Source organism: Lineus longissimus, chromosome 7 (assembly GCF_910592395.1).
Source record: "Lineus longissimus chromosome 7, tnLinLong1.2, whole genome shotgun sequence".
Classification (NCBI taxonomy): domain Eukaryota; kingdom Metazoa; phylum Nemertea; class Pilidiophora; order Heteronemertea; family Lineidae; genus Lineus; species Lineus longissimus.
This window is the reverse complement of record NC_088314.1, coordinates 5,622,444-5,645,776: the sequence shown is the minus strand read 5'-3', so window position 1 is coordinate 5,645,776 and position 23,333 is coordinate 5,622,444. Positions and strand designations below refer to the sequence as shown.

The window sequence follows — 23,333 nt, the reverse complement described above, 5'->3', positions numbered from 1 at the left end:
TTCAATGGACCCAGTCCTACAATCTCTGGAAGAGCCAAGTCTGCACATAATTACAAGTATGCAAATTTGCCCGCGAGGCAGAACAGACCTGAACATTGCCACTGCTTTAGGAGTGTAGCAACGATATTGCTTCAAAGCAAGAAATTAATCTGCACATATTTACTGGTATGCAGATAAGCCAACAAGGCATCAAAACCTTCGTAAGCCCTTAATGAGCAACTAATTCATAAATTTACAAACAGGATTTATCTTGCAACTGTACTGCTCCAAAGAAAAAGCCAAGTCGGACGGATGGACAAACTTGATAAAAACAATATATCCAAACTTTCTTCTTAAGTGCGGATATAATAAATTATAAATCTGTGTATGTATCCTTCAACAGTGAAAACTAACACTAAAACTAACTAACAAGTAATCTAAACTACAGTCTTTCTCTGCATCCAGGATGAAATGTTTTCAAGGCTACCTAATAGGAGTAAGCCATAGTCCTGAGGAATTTAGGTATAACTTCTAAACCTTTAGGCCTACAAGTCAATCTTAGCTGAAAAAGTAAATCTTCAGGTATTTCGTCACCACTTAGTTCTGCATGATATTCTCCATGTTCACAATGTCCTGCATGTTCTGAATCATCTGAGGATGTAACTGGTGAACCAAAGCTGTAATAATGATAAGGACTGAATGTGAGTAAAGGAAAAAGATGTTCAGCACAGTTTTCTAGCAAGTGATTTCAATGATCTCCTCTTGCACTCATTTAACCGTGGTGTTTCCCATGGCCACATTTAACCGAGGCACGCTGTAAAGCCAAGTGGTCTTGATGCCATTGATGATTGAGCCTCTCTTGATCAGGGACAGGGACTTTGATCCCAAATGGCCGGTCTTATCGATTATGCTCTACTATTCAATCTTAAACTTTCAATCAACGACAACCACTGAAAGCTGACAATGAAATTATTGTGGACATTGCAATATACATGTATGACAGAATGATGTCGATCAAATATTCAGGTCCTTGGCAAGGACAGGAAATGCTGTCGCACCATCGTTGAATTCCACTGCTTTCCATTTATCGCAGCAAAGAAACTGTGGATACCCTTGAGCATGCACTAACCATAGATGATAGATGTCTTTCCAGTCAGAATGGAAGGGGCCCTGTCGTGTTCAAGACATTTGAACTTGGTTGATGTGATCCTTGTCCATAACCCAGCTTGTTTACGAGAGATGTCATGGCGCTCTACCAGCTTCAATTACCAGTGATTTTCCGTTGAGGTGCTGAAAATAAGACAATAGATCTTTTGATTTTAATGACTTCTACAAAGACAGAGTTTTTAGAAACGGCTCCATGAAAGCTTCCTAAGAGGGGGGTGTCAAATGCACAAGGACATCGTACGGTGATTGCAGTTCTCTCTGGAACCTAATGCGCCAGGAACTTGCCAACACTACTGACTAACAACTAGAATGTAAAAATTTCTATTAACTCTTTAGCTCCTGTACGGTCTGCAGCAGCCCATGTTTAAAACTCCCGCCCAACGATATCCAAGCGGCCGAGAAGTAAAGTAACACCACAGGGCGATGCTTGGAGTGTAATCTTCATAATAAAACTCATTTCTAGGTGGGTTGCTGTACATTTTACCGAGTAATACAGGGCTATAGTGAGTTGGCGAGTCAGCCTCCTGACCCTATTCATGTATTCATGTACAGGAGACTGCCGAGTTTTGTTTTCTGATCGATATTAGGTTGGAATATCGTTTATTAGGGTTTCTTTATGGATTTTTTTGATTATGTAGGAACATCTTATGATTCTATTGTTTACTACAGGGCCTTTTTATGATTTTTCACTAAATTTTGAGATGGTTAATGCTGTCAATACCAGGGGGTTAAAATGAAAAATTAATGATATCATAATGTAAGTACGATTGTTAGCTTCAAAATAAATATCACTTGTAGTACTTCATTTTCAACTTTTTGTATCTCTTTTGCCAAAGGTCTATACACTATAGGAATACATGGAAATCTTCAGGGAGATACTGGAAATTTTTTTGTAGATCCGCAGGAGCTAAAGGGTTGAAGGAACACTTACAGGACAGCACTTGACCAATGTTAAGACTAAAATCTGTTATAAACTTTTTGACTTATTATTCTCGTCATTCTAGACATACTTGCTTTCTGATAAATTATCCGGCAGGCAGGCTACAGTACATCTATCCTGCACAGATTCACATTCACACAAACCTTGTATTCTAAAATTGCTTGTCCTTGCAACGACATTGTAGATTCCTTCATCATTTTTTCCAGTCAGCTGATCACAGTGAAATCTTGTTAGTGGTGTTGGAGTTGCAACCCTCAGCACGTGAACTGATCTTTGCTTGATTAACAGGGTTAAAGGAACTCTTACAGGACAGCACTTGACCAATGTGTGGTAGCTGGTGTGGTAGCTTTCGTCTTTTCCAGTCTGTGCCATCAGATGGAGGAGCTGGAATAGGACCACCATTTTCATTAATAAAATTTTCTAAACAAAATAAACAATGACGTGGAACGGTCCCCTGGCTTTTCCACACCTAGATAATCATCTTCCAAATATGAAGACACTAGGCAAATACGAAGCTGTTTTAGAAACAAGTGCCATTACCTGCCAAAAGCAGATCACTGGTCTGAAGTGCAATACAGACAACCATCACAACAATCTATCCTGCACAGATTCACATTCACACCAATCTTGTATTCTAAGATTGCTTGTCCTTGCAACGACATTGTAGATTCCTTCATCATTTTCTCCAGTCAGCTGATCACAGTGAAATCTTGTTCCATTACCTGCCATAAGCAGATCACTGGTCAGAAGTGCAATACAGACAGCCATCACGTTTGCTCTGACTCTGTGAATAGTTGTCAGTAACTTGCTACATACATTCAGCAAGATAAAATGTTGAGAATTGTCTGCACTGTTGTCCAGTTTCTTATGCCTAATGTTTAGGCCAACCTACCTTCAGTCCACAAAAGGAACTCGACCTGCTGTTTTTCATCATAAGATGCCTTGGATGGTGTATCAATGTGATGAAATACTAAACACCATCTCCAGATAATCAGCCATGTCCACTGTCTGAGGCGATTTGATGTTTGAGCAGATTTTTGTTCATTATTTGGGCAGGAATCAAGATTTAATCTATGTCAGCCAGGTTCAGAGACATGAATTTTACTTCAAACTGTATGGGACTGCATACTTCTCTTGCCTGAATGAAGGGCAAGAAACTTCAATGCTGACAGCTTTTCAACTAGTTGACGGAATATGAAGAACAATTTTCTTACCTAAATTATTTGCTCCTTCAAAAGTCAACTGAATCCCTCTTCAGGATACACACACAGACCTTTATGTAACGGACACATGTTTCACCATGTATGTTGTATCTCTCCATCTCATCTAATCCATGAAACCATGCAGGCTGAAAAATAACTCAAACTATTAGAATGCCTGTCAGTGAATTTTTGTAACACCTCAAGCTTTTCACTGCAAGGACGTCTCGACTGCAGCCAAATTTCTTCTGAATTTTTTAAACATGCATTGACGAGTCTTCTTCCTAACCAGTTGTCACCGTCCCACCGAGTTCTATGAACTGTATCATTGTCTCTCACAGGCTCAGATCACAGGCAAATTTTCAAAATGCATGCTTTACAGGACAGTGTATTTCTCACGAAACAAGAAACATGCTAGGACTTGCCATTAGGAAGCAAATTCGGGCATCTAATTATCACTGCCCTCTATCATGTTTATGTTGGAACCTAGTCAGTGGATATTTCACCAGGTCAAACCAAGCTGCTTCGTCCTTTTACTATAGGGTGCAGAGGCTCTCTTCGACACCCTCTGATAATTCAAGTTCATATTTAAACTGGCACCAAGTTCGGTTCTTTGTGGCAATTGTGACGGTGGCAACATGGCCGGAAAGAAAAAATATCTTTCTTTGAGCATACCCAGCCCTCCTTCACAGCAGGTGTTCCAGATGCGAGTGCGTCCTAATTAGCAATAGTTTTTCCAGACCTCTGTGACATCCCGGTCCTCAAATCTTAAAACCATGCTGAAACAGAAGGCTAAAACCATTAGGGTGATCATAAATTGTTAAGGCGATTACACATGAAAGTTTCGGTCACTTAGTCATTCTGCTGGCATTCATCCTTTCATTATCATCATAGCAGAGGCAGCTACCTTGAAGATATGTGGCTAGGCATCCTTTCACAGACTCGTCCTCACTGTTACTGGCTTATTTTGCTGTTGCCAAGTTTGTACAGTCGGTCTGTAAATCCAATATGGTGCCAACTTTGTGTTGTCATTGGCCCGACATCAAATTTTTGTTCCTGTGTTGGCAATTAAGCCTTCACTGTCACATGACCAATGACTGGCATTACTGTTTCTCAAACAACAGGCAAGAAATAAGTCACAACTTCTTAACACTTAGTCGGTCAATACTTAGCCATGCCAAACCAAACCGCTTTTTCTTTTTCAACAGTAATATAGCATTGGGTCTCTCTTGGACAACCTCGGTGACAGCCATGCCCCTGATCTTGAAACAGGCTGAAAACGATCTTGAAGTATTTAGAATTGTCATGCAAGTAATTTGTAGGCCATTACTGAACACAAGATTCTTTGATATCATGCTGAAGTGTACATCTTCTCAATATCTAATCAAGGTAGCATAGCAGATAGACGCCCAGCTTCCTAGGCATTTTGTAAAGACTTCAATCTCTATAGTTTCTTCCCCCTTGTCCTTGTCATTCATTGGCTTATTTAAATACTGTGATAAAGTTTAAGTTGACCAATTGTAAACACATTGTAACATTGTCATCATCTGATTAACACTGCAGGCTACCATGCAATAAGGCCCGGGCTTGATTCCAGGGAGATTCTTTGGCACACAAGTCTCAAGCCAGCATTGCCAGCTTCGTTCTTCTGCTCAGGTCATTTGCATCAAGTCTGCAAACAGTGCTCCCAAGACAGCCGTACCCTTGCGTAAGTCTGCTGCCAGAATGGTAGTAGATGTATCTACTGTCCTCACTCTGTCCTTCTTTCGTCTCCCTTTGGCGCTGTCCATGGTTACCACGCCATCTCTTGCCCCAATCTTGCAGCTCCTGCTCTGTAACATCATTACCCGTCCATCTGGTCAATTATTAATGGACCAGATCATGGTCGTAACAGCACGGCCTGGAAAAGGAGTACAGTTTTCATTATATAAAACTTGGCTGCATTTCGTGACATTATGAGAAGACAATGAGATAAAGTGTCAGCTATTGTTTTTTGTTCAGAATCAGAAACTATTTTTGTCATTTTCGACAGCAAACAGACCCAGACTGTGACGACATGAATTCCCCTTAGTTTGTGACCTTCTTGCATGGTTTATGGTCAACTAGAACCTGGGACAGGTAAAGATCTAAATTCCCTCAAGGTTGTGACTCCTGAAACATCTTACTGATGGTTATGCTTCGAGAACCTGGATTGAAGAAAGTCTTTGGAATCGAGCGAGCAGCATCCCCAGAACTGCCCCAACTACGGGTCCCAAGAACCACATATGGGAAAGGACCAAAAGAAATGAAGATGCATTGTGACCTTATCTTCCATAATGGATGAGGAGCATTGTTTTCCATAAAATTGAAATGAAGATGCATTGTGACCTTATGTTCTACAATGGATGAGGAGCATGGTCTTTCCATAAACTTGGGCAAAGACATTCATGTCATGTGGTTCACAAAGTTCATTACTTTATTAATTTCATAATATTACAGAAAATCCTTTGCAAAGACCAACTCTTGGTCACAATGCTTTACAATAAAGGTCAGAGAGCAGCCATATATATTATGGCTAGCTCCCCTTCCCAGCCTCTGGCTAACTTTTATGGGGGGGGGGGGGGTAGGGCAAGAGCAGTTCTTTCTCTGCCAGTTTGACAATTGCCAAAGTTTGCATGAAAAAAAAATTCTGGTGTCCAGACCTAGAGGGGACATCCAATTTATGGCACAGCCCCCTTCCTGGGCCAGGCAGGGACAGGCTTTTAGGGTGAGGGAGTCAGGGGGAGAGTAGAACAGTTCGGTTACCGGCAGAATAGACCTTATGCGAAAACAAATTTCAGTCATTTTGAAAAGACCCTTTTCACAGGCAGCTTAAGTTTACCATAACCATGACATAAAAGTAAAATGTTTTAAATCAAATCATCACCAAAAGCTTTCAAAAAATCATGAAAATTGGACGACATGGACCATTTCAAGTAAATTGCTTGAATAAGCTTGTACAGTTTTTACTTTTATGCCAAGGTAAACATACCTTGCCTGTCAACAGGGTCTTTTCAAAATGGCCGCAATTTATTTTTGCAGGTTGTTTCCCTACAATAACCTATACCCTGTATGCTGGAAACTCGGGGTTAGGCCTAGCACAAAGTTTTTTATCTCAAGAGAACAAAAACGCTTTCTGTATCGTCTGCAGTCCCCCACCCGCTAGAATACTCCATTCTCCCCTGCTAGGCCCTGTTCCCGTGAAAATCATATGTCACACATCCACAATGCATGTTTTTCATGCACACAGCACGTGCAATGCATGTTTTTCATGCACACAGCACGTGCAGTTCATGCAAAATGGACGCCGAAATATCAGTTATCGCACTGGATTGGTCAGTTTCAACATGATTTTCACCATCAAAAATGGTAAAAATCTCCACGTAGTTCAGTTTACCAGATGCAGAATTACACACAGAATAAGAATACCTGGCTCCGGCACTTTGGTGAATATCATAGAACATAGAATCGTATGTGTTTTTTTATGAAAAAAATCGCCGTGCCGGGACGCCGCCATCAAAATTTTTGCCAACCGCACAAAATTCCTTTATCATTGCCCCGATAGCGCAAGAAACGCAAACAAATCGGAATATGGATAGGCTAAGATACATAATCTATGAACTTACCATCCAAAAGTTGTCTTTCTGCACGAAATAGAGGTGAAATCAGAGAATTAAACGGAGAACTTTCGAAACATAAATGCCGCTACACAGAAGAATTCCGCACGTGGTCAGACGATCGTGTGATTACGTCATTATCATTCCAGGCGGATGGGGCGTACAGGCGGAGCAATTTTTTGGCGGCAATTAAAAAAAAATCCTGTGTATTATGGCCAGAGTCCTCTATTAAAACATGTGTACATTACGTGTACATTGTTGTGCATAGGTTTTGGTGAAAAAAGTACTCATTGGACCAATCAATCTGCACAAAATTTTATACGTGTCAAGAAGAACCATTTGCCAATAGCATAATAAAGTTTAAAAAAATTCCAATACCGATTGCCTGAGAAAAAAAGATTTCCGTACACCATATCCATCAAAACGTCACTGGCGCATTGATATGGCCCTGTCAAAGTACAAGTTCTAAACTGACCAGTGAGACCACATTTTCTTAAATATATTATCAAAAAGCATATTTCTGTGATGGCCTGACTCTGTAGATTAAGAATCAACCACAGATTGAGAATTAATTCCACTTTGGTCCATCCCAGCCATGTATTTACCACAACTTGACATTTTGATAAGCTCTATGTGACTGTGCCACACTTCCGGTCGTGGATGAATACAGGTCTCTGCCCTTATAATATTACCTAGACCCTAAATCAAATTTCTTTCCCTGGTAATTTTTCTCTGTCACCTTTCCGAATTCAGGATATTCCGAAAAATCTTTGATAGCGTCTTTCACCGTCATTCATCAATGAATAGCGGGACGAATAGTTGGTTGTGACAATGTCTTTCATGACAGGCACCAAGCCTTGTCCATTCAAAAATTTGATTGCGTTTGGACGAATGGCGCTCGTTCTTGATTGATTTTCTCCGAGCCCACCGCCCAGTTCTTCTCCATAAGTCAACAATAGAGACACAGTCGTGAGGAAACAAGACATCTCCGGCCTAGACTCCTATGCCGTCCATTTCGTCATCCTGATCGTCCTCCGGGCGACAGCGCGAAGCCGGTCCACTGCGTCCGGAGTGTAACAAGTATCTGACATGCATTTCTATCATTTCCTCCGCATTGGCCGAAAAAAGCGCAAAAACTAGTGTCCCCAATCAGAGCATTTGAGTGCAGGGTCGGAGGAGCGATTCCTTAGGATGTGGGTTTAGGATGGGCAAAATCTGGAGTTCGCGCGTTGATGGCTTCAAGGTTCTCCGCGTTTCGCTAGCTTATAGTAAGACAGATTTTACGCCTGGTTCCAAGAATTAAAAAAACCTATGTTTGATATTAGTGCTAATTTACTTGATCTCGTATTGCCAGGGACAGGGGCCGTCTCTCGATATTTTCAATATTTTTTTATATGGCACAAGGAATGACTTTTGGACTAATTAAGAATGACAACTGATTCTGCTGGAAATGTCCAGCATTTGCAACATTATGCGACCTCAGGCCCGCGAAGCTGCCTCCAATAAAACGTGTCAGGCCAAGCGCAGCATGGGGCAATTTAGAATTGGAGACGATCTATCTTCCAACCTGGACAAAACTACAAGTTCCAGCTGAGCCAGAAAGGGAATGCTCCCCAGTCAATGCATTTCGGCCAACTACGAGGCAGACCCAGAGCTATCAGCTGATCAAAAAAAGGCTTGGCACTTGATGTCTCACTGGGCTGTGTTAGCCCTGAATTTACCTATTTGACACTCTGAAAAAAAGATTCCATTTTTCTGCAACATCCTGTGTACAGAGAGAAGATTCCCTCCTTTGCAGCAGTATGAAAACTGGTGCGAGAGAGACAGGTTGTGACAGTGTCTCTATGTCTGGACCTTGAGGCTATACAGGTCCTTTCTGAGACATCCTGTACTGACTGAATGTCCAACTGGTACCATAAAGATAGGTTGTGACGCTGTCTTCATGTCCAGCCATTGATTACAAGGCTCCGATCTACAGATCCTTCCTAAGATATCCTGTCAACAACAAGGCGGACTGAAACTGAATGTCCATCTTGAACCAATACGATAGGTTGTGACGCTGTCTTCATGTCCAGCCATTGATTACAAGGCTCCGATCTACAGATCCTTCCTAAGATATCCTGTCAACAACAAGGCGGACTGAAACTGAATGTCCATCTGGAACCAATAAGATAGGTTGTGACGCTGTCTTCATGTCCAGCCATAAATAACAAGGCTCTACAGATCTTTCCTGAAACATCCTGTCAACAACAAGGCAGAGCTAGACTGAAACTCTATGTCCATCTGGTACCACAAATATAGGTTGTGACTCTGTCTTTATGTCCAGTCATTGATTGCAAGGCTCTACAGATCCTTCCTGAAACATCATGTCAGCAACAAGGCTGACTGAAACTGAATGTCCAACAAGGTACCACAAATATTGGTTGTGACGCTGTCGTCATGTCCGGCCATTGATTACAAGGCTCTACAGATCCTTCCTAGGTATAGTAAGACAGTATGAAACAGTATGTCCAATTGGTCCATCTGGTGCAACATTGACATATTGTGACGCTGTCTTCATGTCCAGCCATTGGTTAATACAAGGCTTTACAAAGTTCCTTTCGGAGACATCCTGTGTTGGGCAAGCCATATGTCCAACTGGACATGTCTGCCCTGTGTAGAGAAAGGCAGAATATTGCAACATGTGACTCACTTATGCCACAATGATAGGTCGTGATGACGTCTTCATGTCCTCACCTTACTGACAAGGCTTCACAGATTCTCATCTGAGCCATAATGAGTATAACAAGGCAGGTGGAAACAGTACCAATATGTCCAACTGGAGCGACAATCGCTGGTGGTTATGACGATGTCTTCATGTCCAGGCCTTGATCACAAGGCTTCACAGATACCTTTCTGCCCTTGGTGAAAGTCTTCACAGTGACTTCTCTGGGACACCTTGTGTATAGTAAGGCAGCCTGAAACAGTCTGACCAACTTGTGCCAGTATGATAGGTTGTGATGAAGTCTTCATATCCATAACTGAAGGCTTCACAGATTCTTAGAATCCTTTGTTGGGTTAGGGCAGCCCAACTGGTGCCAAAATGACATGTTGTGACGATGTCTTCATCTCCAGCCAATGGTTGCCAGGCGAAACAGACACCTTTCTGAGAGTTCATGCGTATACTGAGCCAATCTGAAACGGTACGACCTTTTTGTACCATGGTAGTTCGTGACCACATTATGACACTGTCCAACAGTATGTTCAACTGATGCGAAAATGATAGGTTGTGATGATGTCCTCGTGTCAAGTCCTTGGGTCCAAGGCTTCACAGACACGTTCTCAGACAACCTGGTGTATAGTAATGCAGATTGAAACAGTATCTCCAACTGGTGCCACAACGATAGGCTGTGATGATGTCTTCAAGTCCAGTCCTTGGGTCCAAGGCTTCACAGACACTGCCTGGGACAACCTGGTGTATAGTAATGTGGATTGAAACAGTATGTCCAACTGGTGCGACAATGACTGGTTGTGATGATGTCTTCAAGTCCAGTCCTTGGGTCCAAGGCTTCGCAGATACTTTCTGAGACAACCTGATGTATAGTAATGTGGATTGAAACAGTATGTCCAAATGACTGGTTGTGATGATGTCTTCATGTCCAGTCCTTGGGTCCAAGGCTTCACAGATACTTTCTGAGACAACCTGATGTATAGTAATGTGGATTGAAACAGTATGTCCAAATGACTGGTTGTGATGATGTCTTCATGTCCGGTCCTTGGGTCCAAGGCTTCACAGACACTTTCTGAGACAACCTGGTGTATAGTAATGCAGATTGAAACAGTATGTCCAACTGGTGCGATAATGACTGGTTGGTGACGATGTCTCCATGTTCGGGCCTTGGTCACTGGGCATCTCAGATATTTTTCTGAGAGAGCCTGGGTATAGGGAGGCAGATTTTCGTGATATTTTCATTTTTCACAAAAAACTAGCGCCGATATCAAAATTTCCTTATAGGATGTATCAGTTTATCTTTTATTCTCAGATACTAAAAAAAATATATTTCAATATCATTCACGGTTTACGGATGCTGACCACTTCAAAAATACCTCGTCCAAGGTCTTAAGCCATTTTGAAACAATCTATCTGCTGTACATTATAAAATCTGTGTGACCTGGAGCCAAGGTAGATTTTGGCTTTGAAGGAAAATTTTGAGAAAAAAGAGGGGTAGAAGTCAAAATCCATGAAGGAGATGGGTTATGGAGCTGAATTTTGGTATGTGGCCTATTATGGGATCACTTAAAGCAATGGTGTTGGTTTCGTTCCGCTACGTTGCTTCGTTACATAATAAAAGTTTAGTTTTATTAAGGTTTAAAGAGAGCAGCACATGTTTCAAAATCATGATTTGATGGTCCCTGTTGAGAATGACAACCAAAGTTATACAGGGTTTCCTGTGATTTTCTTGGTGCTTTTCTTTCAGACACATAAAGGGTCTGACACATTTTATTCTCTTCTTCAGGGCTGCAGTTGCTGGGTTTTTTTTCGCACACTCTCGCTCATACTGAAAGACCCAATGGTGAGATGTACCATTGTCTCCAACACTATGTCATCATTGTTACTGGGTGTCCTGATCATGAAAGTGCATCAAATGAGCTAAATATCCAAGCCAAGACAGAAATGATACAAGAGATACTAGTACTTCAAGTTAGCTACATTATTTGCCAACTAGGGTACATGGGCATGTCTTCTCAGAGCAGAAAAGCCACATCTGGACTTGGTGAGGGCCAGAAGGCAATTTCTATATCAAGGACAATTCCATCAGCCATATTCGGCATTGATGGGGTTAGTCCATGAGATTTGCTGTGAACAAATATTTGTCGATTTGTTAGATAGAATCCTGACCGGCAAGGATTTGTCTGGACCCAATTTAATGCCCAGATAGGTTTTCAGGGTCAAACAGAGTGCAATGAAAATGATATTCTCTCATAAGTGTAAGCATTGTCTACCAGGAAAGGAACAAATTTCAAAATCAATGTTACATATAAAAGACCTTTATTTTTTTGATTAACTATAATACTTTTGGTAATAAATAATTGTACATCTTCAAATTATATGAGTATGTTTCGTATTGTGGCTTCATTCAGTTTAGACTTGAGACTGAGTGGATCGGTAATTATGCTAACAGTAGCAACAGACACTGCCAATCATAGCAGGCATCCGCATTCTATCACGCTGGTCAATCTTGACTTACACCTCAAAAATAATTTATTTTCTACCTCCCCAACACTAACTTTCTGCCTCTCCAAAATCCAGCTGAATACACATTAAAACCTCTCTATCATGGACACCCCTGGAACTGACAAATGATGTTCTTAATGGAGAGGTGTCCTGATGAGAGGGGCCAAATTGAATGGAAACAACCAATTTGGGACCAAAACTAGTGTCCTTAATAGAGAGGTTGTCCTTGATAGAGAGGTGTCTGCTAAGGGAGGTTCTACTGTCCACGTATACTGAATAGGCACATATGTGTTCAAGGCCAATGATCACACCAATATGGTCAATTCTAAAATACAACCTTTAATATAAATCAGATTAGTTAAGGCATTGTTATTTTGAAATCTATTCACCCTTTGGCTCATAGGGACAGTATGTAGTGAAACTCAGCAAATTGGCTGAGAAAGACAGCATTTTCAAGGCAGAAATTAGGGAACCACAAGTCTAAGTGTATCCATTGCAAATTATGCGACAGCCATGATTTTGTTTTCCTGTCGTGACAAAAAACTACTTCCATGACTATGTGACTATTGTACATTTCAAATTCTACAAATATTCTAAACTCTATTTTGAATGGGATATTTTGACTCTTTTCCTCCCTTATTTCGTTAACCTAAATAACTGCATCCCATATTCATTCGAGAGGAGTTGTTCAATATCAGAGAGAACTCCATGAATAGGTAAAGAGAGCATATTTATGGAGTTTGAAATATGTGTGCAGACCTTGAAACAAGTAATTCAAAGGCAAAGAAGACCCAGCCACTGGATATAGAAGTAAGAAGTTCAGAATGCTCCAACAGCCTTTACTTCTCACATCCACTGAGTGACATTATCTTTATAATAGATCCCTTTCTGCTTATACTACATGTGGAGAAAGAGATGAAGATTCGAAAAGTACTAGAATCAGAGTAATGAGAGTTCGAGAATGGAAAGATATCAAGCAACCATAAAGTGTTTTTACAAACATGGTGTTATCTTCTTTGGTTTGATATGAAGACATGGGTACAAATGAATCATTTCAAGTTTGATCAGATGTCCTGTCCTAAACAACAGTAATTTGTCTTATTAAGGTTTCTAGCACAGGCATTGAAAGCAGTAGTATAAACAGAGGATGAGGTTGTGTATCTTCTGAAGATTTTCTTAAAAGATTTCAATATTTGTACAGAATTGAAAATGAAAATGTCACTCAAGTGGATAAGATTTCTCAATCCAGAGACGAAAATAACAAGTCTAACACTATTGTATGTATCTAGTGGCTGTGTCTGCATAAACATTGTTTAAAATCTTTAACATTCTTGAACCTAAACAAACAATCTGTAACAACATTGGGACATGTTTGACTATCCGAATTTAAAATGATCTTTTTAACATTTAAAACAAAGGTTAAAAGCAGTGACCTTGAAATGTGTAAATCAGTTCTACAATTTGACACTCAAGTTCCACTGGCATTTGAGGTGGTAGGTCAATTTGTATGGACATGTACAATTTCTATGGACAAAGCATGAAATGCTATATTGAGATAGGCCTTCAGGAAGGATTTTTCAAACACTGAATTGTCGGATCTTTTTTTGCATAGTTTCTGACATCAGATAAGAAGTAGAAAATATCACAACACGTTGAGAACAGTATTGCCATGAAATCTCACAATTGCGGAATCAGTTGGTGATAAAAGTCCTTGTTCGTCAATAGTTCTCATTATTAAACAAGATATCACAGCTACAGGGAATAATAACTTAATCTCCTTTCTATCTACAAGCAATTGGTTGAAATAAAGCCTTGGTAGAAATCTACAATGCTGCCTAAATACAAACCAAGAACCTAATATCCTAACGTTAACACATGGGAGAACATGCAATATGCATGCTATTCAGTTTATCAATCAAACCTGAGACTTAATCCAGTTTAAAGTACAAATCTTGTTTCACTGCAAAGAACTCAATGAACTGATGATGCTTTGCAAGTTGGCCTGCCACAAATTCCAGAACCCGCTCTCATGAACTAACATTTAATCACAAGTCTCCAGAGAATATGTGCACTTACGCACGACTGGTACCCCAGTGACCATATAAACTGTCGTACAAAACGTATGAAAAGTCCAAATGTCTTTTCAATTCAATCGAGGTTTATTCTCATTTCACAAAATTGTTTATTTTTAGAACAATTGTCTTTCAGTGCTATAAGAGGTAGTTCCTCCGTAGTAACGATAGGTAGTCGCTTCCTGATTTGTTTGGTGATGAGGTGAGGTAGGAATCGTCCACAGTCCGCGAGGGTAAATTAACATCTTTCATGGTACCTGAAAGAGGATAAACATTGCATTAAGGTTTTGAAATGTTTAAATGAATACTAACTCATTTGGACCCACGAAATTCATTAAACAACTTGTGTGTTTGAAGCTACAATTGCTTATTTCTGAAAAATTTGCGGCCAATTTAGCAGCAGTATTAAGGCCTACTTTCAATTCTGCAAGACCAAAGCTTTCTTCCACATAAACAACACACCAGACAAGAAAAAAAGAATTTAAAACGTACAAGAGAAAATTACTTACTTGCTTCTAAATGTTTGGCGATACTCCTATTGAGCTCATTGCGTATTTTGTGAGACAGTCCATCGGAATTGTTCATGCCGAAATTTGGCGTTGTCTTGCCTGCACCGACTGGACTCGAAAGGAAACCGTTCGTCTCTACACTTGAATTGAATAATGCTGGATTGGATGCTCGCATTCGTTGGCGCTCAAGACTGAAATAGAAAGATTCAGTTTGAGCTTTTTTGTTACAAAAGAAAACGAGTACTGAGTAATACAAGGCCTCTGGGGTGTACAGAGTTGCTAAACCCTGTGGATTCTATTCTGCGGAACTACATCTGCAATGAGAATTTGATTGGTGGTTAATTGACAATGACCCTTTGGCAATAGTACAAAGAATTGAAATCTGGTCCTCCATGAACAGCATTGTCAACAAAAGGCTGAAGTCATCAGTCTGTTGGCAAGTTCTCTAATCTCTCAACTTGGCTAATTAAACGCAAAGAGGGTGAAAAGGGACTGGCTACTCATTCTAGGTGCGTCTAACTCCTGATCAAAAACTTACGATAACATGGCCTTTGTGTTCACTGCAGCATCATTTGCCTTGAATAAACGATTCGTCAACTTCTCCCGAAGCTTTTGTTCATTGTCATACATATCCTTGAGCTTCTGGACCTCAGAATCCTTGGTCGTCTTCTGCATCACGACATCCTGGTAGCCAGCACGCAGTTTCGTCAACTCCTCCTGTAAGGCAAGAGAATTGAGAGTTCAAACAAAATGTTCTCAATTTGATAAATGCTCGGCGGTGTCACCTGAAATGATGGGTAGATCATGAAATTATGAGCTTTTTACTCTGTGACTCTTAACGAACTCCAGATGCCTATACACTTAAATACTGTATTACACTTATAGAATCAGTCCAGCACTGGAAATTAAATGTGCACATGATTACGTTTGAAATAAGCAGAAATCCTGGAGGGGCATGACTACTATACTACATGTAGAACGCTTAATATTTTAGGAGTAAAATGTATATAAGTACCAGAAGCAGACTGAACTACAGAGGTTGGAATCAGTGATAAAAATGTTAGTCAAACTGCAACACTAAACTAAACTAAACTAAACTATACATCCATCCCATTCTTTTACTACTTTTATGATCCCCTATAAAATCCCACGAAACAAGCTAAGTATAGAGACAGAAGACCCGACAAGGTCAAGTTAACTGATAATATTATGCACGATAAAAAGAAAATATTTCATTCCAGACTTCAGGATCTAAGTAGGGAAAGTAGAGATAAGTATCTCACTTTAACATTTAGATTTGGATCGTTGGCATGCCATGTGATGGGAAAAAAGAACAGAAATTGACAGAGTATGAAATATAACCATGCAATTTCTCGAGACATGCATAATCAATGGCGCCATCTAACCTGTAGCTCCTTCTGCTTCCGATCAAACTCGGTACGGAGCTGATTCTCATTGCTGCTGCGAATGTGGTCGAGTTTCTCCCTGGCTTGAGCCTGTTCCTCTAAGTAAGCATTGACCTCTTCCAATTTGTGATTGACTTCCATCCTGGCTTTGACCTCATACTCCTGGCGCACTCGTTCCAAATCAGCACGCTCGACAAAGTGAGCTTTCACATGTGCCTGAATACATCAGGGAAATCACATTTTAGTACACGACGACAGATTTTACAAATCCATCACCAGCATTGCCATGCCAAACCTTGAAGATTTCTTTTGACGTGATTATTACACTCTCTAGCATAGAGCTGTTAACCTATGCCAAGCCCTCCCCTCATTATCTAAGTTGTTGATTGTTAGTATTCACTACATGTCAAAACTACTGGAATTTACACAACATCTGCCATCTGATATGCTTCTATGTCTACAGCAAAAAGCTGGTGAATCAAATCGCAAACTTGATTTCTTTGGTTTAGTAAAAGCAAGTTACTATTCCAACAAATGGGGGCCATCGATTAACCTTTACATTCCACTTTCCAGTTTAGACTCTTCCAGTTGATGCATTAGAAGTCCAATCAGGAAAGTCCATTAAGGAATGTGGTAGTGTAAAGGTGTTAAAAACAGTTTTTGCTACTCCTAGCATATTTACACAAGCAACACTGTGAAGCTGACTTACTAGAGAGACAACTACTGGTAGCAAGGGATCCTTAGCAACTGGCATCTAATGGAATCAATGAACTTTTGTCACAAAGTGGTAAGAAAAGTGAACTATTTTTGAGCACAACCAGGGGACTATCTCCTAGTCCTAGTCTAATATGAATTCTATGAATTGCAAAGTTGACATCGATCTTCAGCCCCAAAGATGACTATGATAATTGTAATTCTAAAGGTGCACAGGTGATCAAATCGGGTGCAAATCACACCTAGACTAGAATTCCCTTACGGTAGTTTCATGTGGCCTCAACTTCTCACAACAGCAAAGGAAATTTGAGTCAATGTTTTGACAATACCCTTTTTGATGACCTGTGTGCAGCAGGCTTAACCATGAACCCCAAGCATACAAGCAACTACGCCTACCTTATACTGGGCAAATTCCTCGTCCAACTTCCTCTTGGCCTTCTCCAGTTTCTGATAGGCCCTCTCCACCGTCTTGTGGGAGTGGAGCTCCTGCTGCAGGGCACGGTTCTTACTTTCTAGCTGCTCCTTTTTGTCGATTTCTTGCTGGAGCTGAGAATGGACATCATCCATCTGAAGAAAGAGACATTGTGATAATTTGTTTACACATCTTATCAGTTTTGAATACTATTATTTCAAGTCTGTTGAACAGATTGTTTGCTGTAAATTGTACACCAAGCCCAGATGAAAACACTGATGGCACAACATGAAGCAAGTGAAGGTAATATCAACTACCCGTACACCAACTTACCCATCTCACTTCCTTGCCAGACTGGGTTTGATAGAGGAATAAAGGCAAGAGGTCAGACAGGGAGGTACGCAGTGCATTACGCCATTTTGAATAAAAACTTGGAAGTAGCATGTTGATATGGTGGGAGATATCAGCAATGTCAAGGAGAAAATGTAAAATTTGTAAACTTGGGTAGACTACAAGTACATGTAGAATATGAAACAAGGTGAAAGTTATTATAGGAACAGTCCATGTCAAATGTGGAGGAGAGAGGTTTTCTATTACCCGGGAAGAAAGTAGAACTGAAAGACTGTCATAAGTTCTCCACTAAAACTTTGCTGATAACTCTAGAATGGTTGGCCTGATTGATTTCTTAAGGGCATAGGTGAGTGGGTTGGAAGAGGTGCCAGAAGTGGAGGAAGAAGAAGAAGATCAGAATCGATAAAACTGAGATGACAGTATTCATCTGGAAAAAGTTTTTTAGATGATAAGTCTTTTGTAATCACATCTAAAATCAGTTGTTACCAAGACCACATCCTGGGATGAATTGGCCATCTACTGTTATGATAAACTTGGCTTACCTGTCTTCTGACAGTAGAGAGGGTTCCATCCATCATGAGGCGTTCCCGGTCGAACTCGGAATGTAACGTGTTGATACGAGATTCCCCTGAATCCAACTCCTGAAAGAAGAAAATCACATGAATAATCCAGATATTCTGAACAAACTACAAATTTCTACCCTCACATGGGAAGCCGATTGGAGGAACAGACGCCTACAAATGTACGCTACTGTACTTGAGCCCTTCTCATTTGGAATTTGGAACTTACCCTCAGCCTTTTCTTAGCTGCCTTCAAGTGAGCCTTTAGAGTTGCTACTTCTTTCTGCAAGTCTGTATTCCTGGAAAACACACACATTTTAGATCAGTAAAAGTCAAATCAAACTTTTGATGAAATGGAAGAAGGGGAAAATCACAAAAGACATACTTCACATCCTCATCCGCAGCTCCAATCAAACACTTGCCCCTCTCCCATGCATATTTTGCTACATTCTCAGGACTGAGGGTGTCTGCCCCAGATAAAACCTTCCACAATAGCACATCAGACATTTTTAGCTATTCAGTATTAAATCCACGAAAATACCAACTTCCTTTTTTGAGGAGTCCACTGGACTGGAATTTCTGTGTACCAGCTGTAAATGTTCAAAGTGACATAGCGGACTGACTAAAAGTCCTTCTGCACCCCTCAAGCATTCCTGAATAAATAGTTCAAAGTTTAATACTGTGTTTCCATATATGCTCTGTCAGAGTTTGATTGATACTCCTAGCTTGGTTTATCAGCTTGTGTAGGCCGACAAAGTCATCAATGGCACATGAGGGTTAACTGTGAGTACTAGGGTAATTGGCTGTAGTCACAACAAAGGTGTCAAAACTGTTACTGAAAAAAAAGGCTACTGTCAAGCCAATTACTTTTCTATAGCATCACTCTTAATTTAGGCCCCTGAGCCTAAAACAGACACTTACTTTTCTTGGAGAGCCTCCATCTTGGTTTCAGCCACCTTCTTCAACTCAGCTGCCTTGCGAGCACGCCTTTTCTCCTCATCAGCTATCGCTACAGATTCTTGCTTGGTGCGCTCCAGCTGGGCAATCTAAAACGAGAAGAAGTGAATAAATGATTTTGTACGAATACAAAATAAGAGACCAACAATGTGTTTTACTCAATCTGTCCTCCCCAGTCAATACTTTCCCATACTCAAAACCATGATATCTTGAGTTACACCAGAATTGACTAAGCAAGCCAACTCCTCCTTTCCCTTTTTGGTTACAGTGATATCCCAACATTGCAACCACTTTCACCAGCTGAAATTACATCATGGCTTTCTCTTCTGTTTCACGGTGATTAAGACAGCCACGATGGCTTGATGGCTAAATGTGTCCACCTGACAAACCTCAGATCCCAAGGCATTCTGCCTAAAAACCCAAGCTCTTTCCATCTGTTGGATGGGACAGTTAGCAGTGGTCCATGGTATCTGGTGTCTATGCCAAGGAAATTGGAAGACCTCAGGAGCCTGTAATGGACTCGAACCTACAAACACACACTGACCAGCTAAGACTGTTGACCTCAACAGATAGCCATTGCCAAGACCATGAAATGCAAATCGCTTTCAAGAAATCATGCTAAGTATGACTAAAATCTAATAGAGCTATTTAAGAGCAGTTTAAACATGCATGCAAAGCAGGCACAGCATTCAAATGTCTAACTTAGTTCAATCAAATTGGTTTCTAAGTTCTGACCAGTCATTTGAGTGAAAACGCAAATTCTGATAAAGTGACAGTGAACAAATTTTTACAAGCACTAGCTATCTTACAAGATATAGTGTAGTCAAAGGAGCGGCAGAGCATTGAAATTGTTATAAAGTTATTTTTTATATTTGGGTTAGTTCTAAAGAGTAGAAAAAATACACTAACATTTTGATTAATGAATGTTTTGTGATTTTCTTGATGGTCTCATGTTGTCAGGAGCACTCCACCACCACATACTATATCATCAACCTCACTGAACTCACTTAGAATTTTGGGCGATCCACAAAAAAATAGACACAGTCCAAACATTTTCAGGACGAGGAGGCCAAGTGATATACAGTTATAAGAGCCATGGTTGAATAATAAAAGTATTTACACCCAGGCATGCTAAAAGCATTCAAAAGCATTAGAAGCATTCTGTGGATTCTACCAGACTTACGTCCTGGTCATCTCCCATAGGACCGCCATCCGTTTCATCAACAGGATGAAACTCATTATTTTCCTCGTCCTATAAGAAATGTTACCCATTAACTTTTGCACACCCTTGTGCAGGACTAGACATATCGACTTTAACCAATCAGGCTAACCATTTAATACATGTAAACTCCAATAATTTTACCCCTAATGTTCAAGTTGCTGACCCTCCAGTCTGGGAAGTTACATTCGTCAGTACCAAAGAAATATTCAATCGAATACACAGGGTTTTTTTTCTTGCCAAATGCATTTTCGTGCACTAACAACTAACATCTCAATATGGAGTACATGCTGTTAGGAAATTATGAATCAGGTCAAACAATAAAGCCACAACTTGGATGGACAGCCGATTTTGAGTTACACACTTCAAGACCCAACTCCTGTATTTCTATTTTATCAACATGTTAGTTTACATGCAGGATTATTTTCGTTACATCCCACTCCAGAAGAAAGGACCCCATCTGCCTCAAGAATTCTTAAACAGTATGACACAAATAACTAACCCAGCTGTACTGCTGCATCTGTGATTTCCAAGGATGTAAAAATGGACACAGTAGAGAGGCAATTGTCGTACCTTACACACTAGTTAGCAAAAAGACAGTTGCATTGGGGATACGAGAGATATGAAGGCATGACCAGGTTCCTTATTCAAAATATGTTCGTCAGAGTCTGCTCTTCTTCTGTTAAAACCCTTTGGCAGCATCGTTATTCAAGGCGCAATAAACTCACCCGCAAACCGAGTTTCGATCGCGATTTAACCTCTGTCTCCCATAATCCTCGGGAATCTTCTGCTTCCTGTGCAAACATGGATCTGTGGGCAGTCTCCTCCTGAAATATGAAAATTGTCCATTATTTGGTGAATGTGAATTTGCTGAGAAAATCTATGCGACTCTATTCTGAATGTGATATGTTGTTGAAATATTCCAGTTCGTACTCCGAGCAGAAATAAAATGTAAGAAGGTCACAGCACATGGAATGACTGTAACTGTCATTTTATAAACTAAGTATGAGAGTGGAAATATTAATTTATAAAGAAATATTTAGGATATTTCATAATCATTGGTTACACTATAAGGGCCGGTAAATAGTGATTAAGTATTTTTAGGCTAAAGCTAACTACACTGTTGGGTGAGACGGAGATTAACAAAGCAGTTCTAGAAATAATCCCGGGGAATTAATCAGCAGGGTATTGATATCAAACAACCTTCCAACAAAGTAAACTCAAAGATGCCTGAAAGAGTGTAGGTCTAAACAATAAAGAGAGCAGGAACAAAGGGCTGAGTGCAGATGAAAGTAATGTATTACAATGAGACTGGAGCGCATCGTCTGTAACTTACATGGAGTTTGTCCTCTAATGTGACGTTTGTTCCGCGGAGATTTGTCACAACACTCTCCAGGGTGTCCCGCACCTGCAAAAGCCGATAATCAAGCACCTGATAGCAAGAACCTAATATGTGCATAAAGATGGCGCCGCCACTCACTCTATAGAAGCATGTGCTAAAGGCTTCACGAATTCTAATTGGAAATCCTTGGTGAGTCTTATCCTGACTGAAGTCTAATTCTAATTCTAAGTCTAATAAGTATAAGACTGAGAAAAGCATCTGACAGTTAGCATAGATTTGCATGTACGTAGATTTAGTGTTGACAGGAATCTCAGTCAGTGGCATTAGACAAAATTGTGGTCAAGTGTGGAGATCCCCTGTGACCGTGTTACCATACAGAGAAGTAGAGAAGTATTTTCAAGACTCTAAGTCCAGAACTTTCCAATTCATATCTTTCATCAAGGATGAGTTAATTTTACATGTAGTTATAGAAGTGGAAGGGATGGAGGGCACAGTGGCTTCAGTAGGAAAGATAGCAGACTACGATCCCTAAAGCTTTTGCAACTACCGTACCCTCAGCCATGTTAAGTCCCAGACTTCCGACTGGGTTACACAAGATAAGTGTCTGCAATGCTGACCTTATTGGAGTCCTGTAAGTCTCTCTGGAGCATTTCTACTCGTTCCATTTCATGTTTGAGTGAAGATTCGAGTTTGGCATTTTCGATCTCGAGTTTGTGGACGAGGTCCTCAAGATCGCCCTGTTAGGATAGGAAAGACAGGTCATCAAAACACATGCACGCAGGAATCATTCAATCCCTTGACCATTCAACCTGGTTTTGGGTGCAATATCGAAGAGGACAGCAACCATAGAGCTCTGTGTCAAAATAGAATTTGGTGCCCGGCCATTTGGTTACTACATGAACATGACCATAAGGATTTAAGACAATATTTTTGATTATTCTACTGTCTTATTTATCCCTGGAGTTTTAAGCTGCATATATATTTCAATATCATTGAAAACCATATCTACATGAATGTCAAGACACCAAATTTCAATAACACACTGATATCTTTAAGCCACATGATTTTCTTTTGTCTCAAAATTTACCCTGAACTTTTAATCCACACATCCACACACTGTTAGAATCAAACTTTGGGAAAATGTAAGTTAGCACAAAATCGGAAGGGTATAGGGTATGGGAAATGATGGTTTTCATAACTTCTGATCCCATTTCTCTAAAAATGAAAAGACATTGGAGGAAGCTATCTGTATCGGACATGGACAAGTCCACTGAATGGTGGACAACAAGGGGAGTGTCAGTAGGGACTTTCACAGCACACAAGTTAACATTTTTTGAGCTCTTTTACCCAGGTGGTCAAGGTTGGGGGAAACAAATATAAAATATACGAAAAAGGAATACACACAGATAATAAAGTATCCGAATAGTCCTAAAAAGTCAAAATATCCAACATTTTACATGATTACAGATTATCAGCTCACTATACACAAAGTGATATGTAAGTCCTGGAAAGGTTATGTCAACATTTCGGTTGTAATCACAAAAACTTTGTTGCATTGAGGCTTGATTCCAAAGCAGTCACATCGCATTCTGCATGTTCTTAAAAATTCTTTCATAAACGCCCTGACAAGAAATCGATTTGAAAAATAACCACTCA

At 40.2% G+C, this 23,333-nt stretch overlaps 1 protein-coding gene and 2 long non-coding RNA genes across 18 annotated transcripts in view; all 3 read right to left on the bottom strand.

The window, feature by feature from the left end:
* Positions 1–225: 225 nt before the first annotated feature.
* Positions 226–2,466, bottom strand: LOC135491484 (uncharacterized). The gene is made up of 3 exons (XR_010447839.1): positions 2,230–2,466; positions 1,109–1,269; positions 226–656 (listed from the first exon to the last, which is right to left on the bottom strand). It is a non-coding gene; the product is annotated as an uncharacterized LOC135491484 (long non-coding RNA).
* An 838-nt stretch (positions 2,467–3,304) lies between these two features.
* On the bottom strand, positions 3,305–7,021 carry LOC135491485 (uncharacterized). Its single transcript, XR_010447840.1, has 4 exons — positions 6,930–7,021; positions 4,988–5,185; positions 3,961–4,558; positions 3,305–3,434 (listed from the first exon to the last, which is right to left on the bottom strand). It is a non-coding gene; the product is annotated as an uncharacterized LOC135491485 (long non-coding RNA).
* A 4,911-nt stretch (positions 7,022–11,932) lies between these two features.
* The window catches only part of LOC135491514 (ankyrin repeat domain-containing protein 26-like), a 46,487-nt gene continuing 35,086 nt past the window's right edge, over positions 11,933–23,333 (bottom strand). For 10 of the 16 annotated variants that reach the window (XM_064777441.1, XM_064777444.1, XM_064777452.1 and 7 more), the window contains 14 exons: positions 22,295–22,414; positions 21,672–21,743; positions 21,064–21,162; positions 20,300–20,368; positions 19,081–19,205; positions 18,389–18,458; positions 18,142–18,240; positions 17,582–17,602; positions 17,233–17,403; positions 16,832–16,876; positions 16,123–16,338; positions 15,255–15,433; positions 14,717–14,907; positions 11,933–14,464 (listed from right to left, as the gene is read on the bottom strand). In XM_064777441.1, the coding sequence (XP_064633511.1) occupies positions 14,346–14,464; positions 14,717–14,907; positions 15,255–15,433; positions 16,123–16,338; positions 16,832–16,876; positions 17,233–17,403; positions 17,582–17,602; positions 18,142–18,240; positions 18,389–18,458; positions 19,081–19,205; positions 20,300–20,368; positions 21,064–21,162; positions 21,672–21,743; positions 22,295–22,414 (1,596 nt within the window). In that variant the 3' untranslated portion in view covers positions 11,933–14,345. The remainder of the gene's footprint in view (positions 14,465–14,716; positions 14,908–15,254; positions 15,434–16,122; positions 16,339–16,831; positions 16,877–17,232; positions 17,404–17,581; positions 17,603–18,141; positions 18,241–18,388; positions 18,459–19,080; positions 19,206–20,299; positions 20,369–21,063; positions 21,163–21,671; positions 21,744–22,294; positions 22,415–23,333) is intronic. The other 6 variants (XM_064777455.1, XM_064777445.1, XM_064777442.1 and 3 more) reach the window with 6 other exon arrangements.